Raw genomic sequence first — 6,000 nt, forward strand, 5'->3', positions numbered from 1 at the left:
TGTTTCAAATGTGATGATTTGATACTTTTCTCTGTTTTATGTTATTTTAAATTAAATATTTTTGAATAAGATTAATCAATAATGGCAATACTCAATAGCTGCAGCCCTACTTGATTTCATAATTACTTCGTAACACACCAGAAAAGGCCATATGGAGGATCTTCTGAACAAATGACACAATTCACTGACTGCTGTGTTCCAACAGGCTTGTTTCAGTAAATAGAGCAATAAAAAGAAGTGCCTCTTCAGCAAGAGGACAAGAGAGTCCATGGACACACCTACACGCGCACACACACACACACACACACACACACATCATATATATATATATATATATATATGTATATATACATACACCCTGTATATAGAAGTATATTCTGCGTGGCTTCTATCTTTCCTCTGACTAACAAGCCAGGGTATCAAAGAGACCAAAGGCTGGTGATGAGCTTTGAGCTCTGCTTAATTGGATGCAGCTCAGGCTGAATCTGTAGCAGCAAAGTGAATGGCCCTGGGAGACAAGAGCTGACCGCCACACACACACACACACACACACATACAGAGACTCCTCTTCCTCACAATTAAGATAAAACCGCATCAGGACTTGGCTTTGTTTACTTTCACTGAGTTCTGTCAGGAAGATAATTTTTATTGCAACAACTTCTGTGCGGGAGAGTTGCCAGCTCAAGTGGAAAAAAAAAATCTGTCATTAACAAATGAATGTCACTTTGTGCTCAGCACTTTTTTAAATTGGCAGGATTGCAGGTGAAAGGATCTAGGGTGTAAATAGCAAGTTTTTCACTGCGCTCCCATCTTAACATCTAATTAACATCTTTAGTCTGTTACTGAGTCATGTGAAAATAAAACATCTGCCATGTATGAGATCATTTAAGTTGTTTCCAATGTAAATCAAGTTATTTCAAGAATTAAGTGCTTCTGGTTCTTTGATACTGGGAGTGGTACATCATATCAACATACTACTGTTTCATCCAGATTTATTAAACCTAAAGATTCACCGTCTATCTTCTTATAGAGACATTAATACATATAAACACAAATACATGTCACAAATAACGCACAGAGGTTAAAGAAATGTGTCGATGTTTTGGGAAAAACGCTTATCCATTTTCTTGCCAAGAGTTACATGAGAAGATTGATACCACTCTCATGTCTGTACAGGTAATATAAAGCTACCGCCAGCAGGGAGTTAGCTTAGCATAGTATAAAGACTTGAAACAGGTGGCAAAACCTACCTTGGCTATTACCAAAGGTAACAAAGTCTGCCTAACCGTACCTCTGAAGCTCACTAAACTGTTAGTGAGCTTTAGATGTGCTGGTAGGCTGATTTTTTAAACTTTGAACAGATTTTATTTAAACTTTGGTCAGAGACAGGCTAGCTGTTTCCACCCATTTCAAGTCTTTATGTGATGCTACGCTAACCGGCTTATACTGTATGAGAGTGGGATCGATCTTCTCAACTAACTCTTGGCAAGAACATGAATGAAATGAGCATATTTCCAAAAATATCAAACTACTCCTTTAATATGCTCTTGCACAGAGTAAAAAAAGGGAACAGTAACAAGCCTGAGGTCTTAAAACAATGCTTATAAAACAGTGAGACTGAGGAACTGAGAGGAGTGAGAAAGCAGCTGTAGGTGTTGAGAGAAGGAACAGTGATGAGCAAAAGTCTCAGCTGAGATTTTGTTAAAAAAATCATCATAGCAAGGATCATCAAATGTTCATTGCATCTCAGCTCTGACGTGCCCTGTGTGAGCTTATACAAGTAGGGCAGCTAAACTACTTCCGTGTTACCTCAGATATATCACCTCTTTCATCACCCTCAGTCCTACATCCCTTCTCTGAATAACAGTAAAATAAAAAATACATTCTGTGTTCATAATGCCAGGGCTGTAAAGTTCAGACTGCAAATTCTGCTATGATCCACTGCTTTCATATAACTGAATGGCTGCGCAACCCAGCAAGAGCTCCCTGGACTTGCCTCATGCCGGATGGCTGATTTGCACTGCTACAGCCCTATTGTGTCGTAGAGCAAGTTACCAAATCCATCAGGGCGCACAACAGGCCTTTCAATAATGAATAAGCTGGAGCATGAGAAGCCAATAACTCACAGAAAGGCCAGTGGCACTGAATTCCAGCAGGACAGCTTACAAGCTGCGGTCCAGAAAAGGTGCAGGCTGTTATTAAAACGCCGCTAGTTTAACAAGTAGAGTGCATTTGTTCTCCCCTGGTGCCTGCTGCTGTGGTTTGCATTAGGCTGCTTTGATTCCTGCAGTTTTTAAAAAACAGTGAGGGGAGAAAAGCCACAAAGTAGGATTAGCAATTTAGCCAGATTATTTTTGAAATGTTGCAAAACATCCAGAAATCAACAGGTATGACCAAGTTTTAATCCTAAACCTAGTAGTTTTACAGATTCAGCTCAGTTTTTGCTCTAATCCCCCTTTGTGAAACGCACCCCAGGTTTGACAAAGAATGTGAGATAAAAGGAGTGAGCATAAGAGAGAAAGAGAGAGAGAGGATGGTGAGTATATGACACTCGTTTATGAAAGCATTTCCTCACTAAGCTCCAAAACCAAGGCTTTACTCTCCTTAAGAAATGATTCATAGTTTTCTTCTGCTTGCTCTCCTCCTGCCTTTTTGTCATCGACTCTCTCCTGTTTAATTCCTCCTTCTCTCTTCCCCTAAGTCTTTTCTCCTCTTGCTTTTCTTTTCCCTCCATCTCTTTCTTCAATCTCTCCTCCTCTCCTCTCACTGGACCATCTGCGTTGTGACGCATGCACAGGACAGGGGATGGAAACCAGCACCGTGCTCAGCCAATCAGGTCATTTACCAAATCTCAATTGACTGCTGCTCCAGTTTCCATGGAGAAGAAACATCCAGCGAGAGAGAGGCGAGGCAAAAATCAATGATCCCCCTCAGGCCCGGCCCAGAGCCCGTGCCAGACCTGAGCTTTGGCGCATAAGAGGGATAAAGCTGAAGTGGATGTTGATGTCTCAGGATTTTACAGCACAAGAGAACTGTGGGCTCTGTGCTCAAGGAGTAGTGTTTTTTTCCTGTTCTTAGCGTGAAAAAAATGAGTGAAAATTCTCCCCCTGTGCACGTGTTGTCCAGCCTCAATTCAGGCTGTGTGACAACATTGTCCTCTGTGGTTTGTGTGGAGCTGAGCGCAGTGAAGCAGGCTGCAGAGGTAACAAACTGCAGCTGCTTTCTATTCTGAGAGATGAAACCAGGACAGCCAAGGAGACAGTGATCAGGCCCCTGGCTAAATGCTCCACTAAATAGCTTCAATCCTGACTGCACACCACCAGCATGTTCACCTGTATATACTTCCCACATGCATTCACAAGATAAACAAATGTACACTGCATGCATATGCACATGTAAACAAAAGGAGGGGGTGTATGGCTGCCACCTGTTGGTGATCCTGCCAAAGTTTACCCAGTCACCTTGCCGTTTCCCTGCGTGATGCTGCAGCAGACTCATTTATCCTCTGCTGCTGCGTGCGGATGCTCTCTCTCACCTCAGCATGACTCACAGGCCTAGCTGCCTATTGAGCCTATTGCTACTAAAGCGCAGCCACAGTCTATTTATTGTAAAGCTCAAATGGTTTATGTGGAGATCAATAAAGTGCTAAATCAAAACAAAAGAGGGCTCTTTCAGGATGTTAAATGTCCTTGAATTGGCATTAGTGTAAAAACAGGAAGCAGCAGAGAGAACAAAGCTGTGTAGGTCAACTTCAGGGACACGTAATACAACGTGACAGTGGTTTATCTCTACTAGAAATTATCCTTGTTGTCCTCTCCTTAACACAAACAAGACAAATCATTTTAATATCAGCCATAATACTCATGTATTTTTCCAGGGACTCTGCTGGAAATTTGGCATCTACATGATACTGGTACAGACGCACATGAAGGAGCAGAATAAAGAGGGTGAAAAAGAAAAATCAGCAGGGAATTTTACATCTTGCAAACTTCCATCAAACAAAAATGTTCATTGCTAAAGAACTAGCTTTATGCACATGGTCATATGAGATGCTGTGGAACCTGCTATCTAGATGTTCCAGTTAATGAATGGAAAAGTGGAGATTATCTTATTTTAACCTGATAATCAGGGGCCCAGATGTTAGTAGATTCAACATTACCACAGGATCCTCTGTGACTGCACTACTTTTGGTTTGCAGAGAGAATATGTTCAAAATACTCAACAACTCACACCTGACACACAAACATATAGCACATATAGCCTACACATACTGTCTCACACAAACACACACACATCTACTGTTTCCACAAGCATCTCACTCCTTTCCTCCTGTTGCCACAGCAACGCAGCACTCGTCTCTGTGTCTCAGTGAAAGCACATGCTCCCATTAAAAAACCATCCGCGAACAGCAGAGAGCGAGAGCGCACTCTCACATACCGTCATCTAGCTACTGTACGGCACGCATGCAAATCAAAACACTCTTATGATGCGGGTTTATCTCACACATCGTCAAGGCGAACGCTCTGTGGTTTCAGCAGAGAGATGACAGGTAGTAGTGGTAATGTTTAAAACAAGACAATAATGATAATGGCTCCAAAAGACTTTAAAATGCAAAATACAAAACAAGAAACACCACACACAAAACAAAACAATTCCATCAAAATAAAAATAGATCATTTGCTTTATAAGGTAATTAACACATGGACCAGAAGCCTGTTTTCTCTGCATTATGTAATTTCTGTCTAAAGAAGTCATTTCTGTTCAAAGAAGCCTAAAATATAAACTGATCTCTCTCTCTCTCTCTCTCTCTCTCACACACACTCTCACACACACACACACACACACACACACACACAAAACCCTTACATCTATTAACTCTTAGTATCTGTGCAATACCTCCCAAAAGCTACGCAATAAGATCAGACACATACACAGATGAGCTGAGTATTAACCCTGTGTTCATACAGGTAGATACCATTAAAAACTAAATGTGTTCATACCTCACAGTTCCGTCCCGTGAAGCCCTGGCTGCACGTACAGGTGTACTCCCAGGTGTCCTCTGGCCTGCCAGCGGAGGGGAGAGCCAGGCAGAAGCCCCCGTTGAGGCAGGGTCTGCCTTCGCATGGGTCTGGGCGAGGTGTGGCCTGGGTCGGGGTGGGCTCAGCCGGGGCCGGGGTGTCCGGGGCCAGCTGGAACGGGGAAGGGACAGCCCCGATGCTGCTGCTGCTGCAGCTGCTCAGGAGCAGGAGGAGGAGGAGGAGAAGCATAGGGGATGTGAAGCACCGTACAGTCTGTGTGGGACGGCAGCAGGGAACTGCCGGCACACTGCACATACTCGTCCTCATCCTGATCCTCTTAAGTCTGCTTTTTTCCCTTTCTTTTTTTGTTGTGTGTATCTTTCTCCTTTCCTCAGAGCTGGTGCTCGTGCTGACTGGGCTCAGCAGTAACTGAGAGGTGTGTGAGCAACTGTGTGTGTGTGTGTGTGTGTGTGTGTGTGTGTGTGTGTGTGTGTGTGTGTGAGAGAGAGAGAGAGAGAGAGAGAGAGAGGAGGAGGAGGCTCTTGGGATGTTGAGCCTCAGCTGTGCGGAGGGAGAATGACTGGCTGATGGTGAGGAGACTGAGGGAGAGAGAAGGGGAGAAGGGGAGGGCTCTCTGCTCTTTTTTGTATCTGAGTCACAGTGACGACGATAGCTGACGACACTCGCACACACACAGACACTCCAACCCTCCAACACCACCTCCACCTTCATACACACACTTCCTCTCTCTGTTTCCTGGCTTCTCTTACACACACACACACACACACACACACACACACACACACACACACACACACACACACACAGTGCAGTGGAGCAGAGGAGCTCTGCACCCTCCTCATTTAGAGTCTCATCATCTAAAACCTCTCCTTGGAGCCAGACTTCCAAGAAGAGAGAAAGGGAGGAGGCTGTGCTTGGGGGAAGACAGAGGAGAAAGAGCAGGAGGAGGGAGTGGTGGTGG

General features: G+C 43.9%; 1 protein-coding gene across 1 annotated transcript in view; it reads right to left on the reverse strand.

The window, feature by feature from the left end:
* The window catches only part of dner (delta/notch like EGF repeat containing), a 53,873-nt gene extending 48,300 nt beyond the window's left edge, over positions 1–5,573 (reverse strand). Inside the window, exon 1 of the mRNA XM_022748456.1 lies at positions 5,001–5,573. Within this exon, the coding sequence (XP_022604177.1) occupies positions 5,001–5,345 (345 nt within the window). The 5' untranslated portion in view covers positions 5,346–5,573. The remainder of the gene's footprint in view (positions 1–5,000) is intronic.
* Positions 5,574–6,000: the final 427 nt, after the last annotated feature.

Source organism: Seriola dumerili, unplaced genomic scaffold (assembly GCF_002260705.1).
Source record: "Seriola dumerili isolate Sdu_G_001 unplaced genomic scaffold, Sdu_1.0 BDQW01000122.1, whole genome shotgun sequence".
Lineage (NCBI taxonomy): Eukaryota > Metazoa > Chordata > Actinopteri > Carangiformes > Carangidae > Seriola > Seriola dumerili.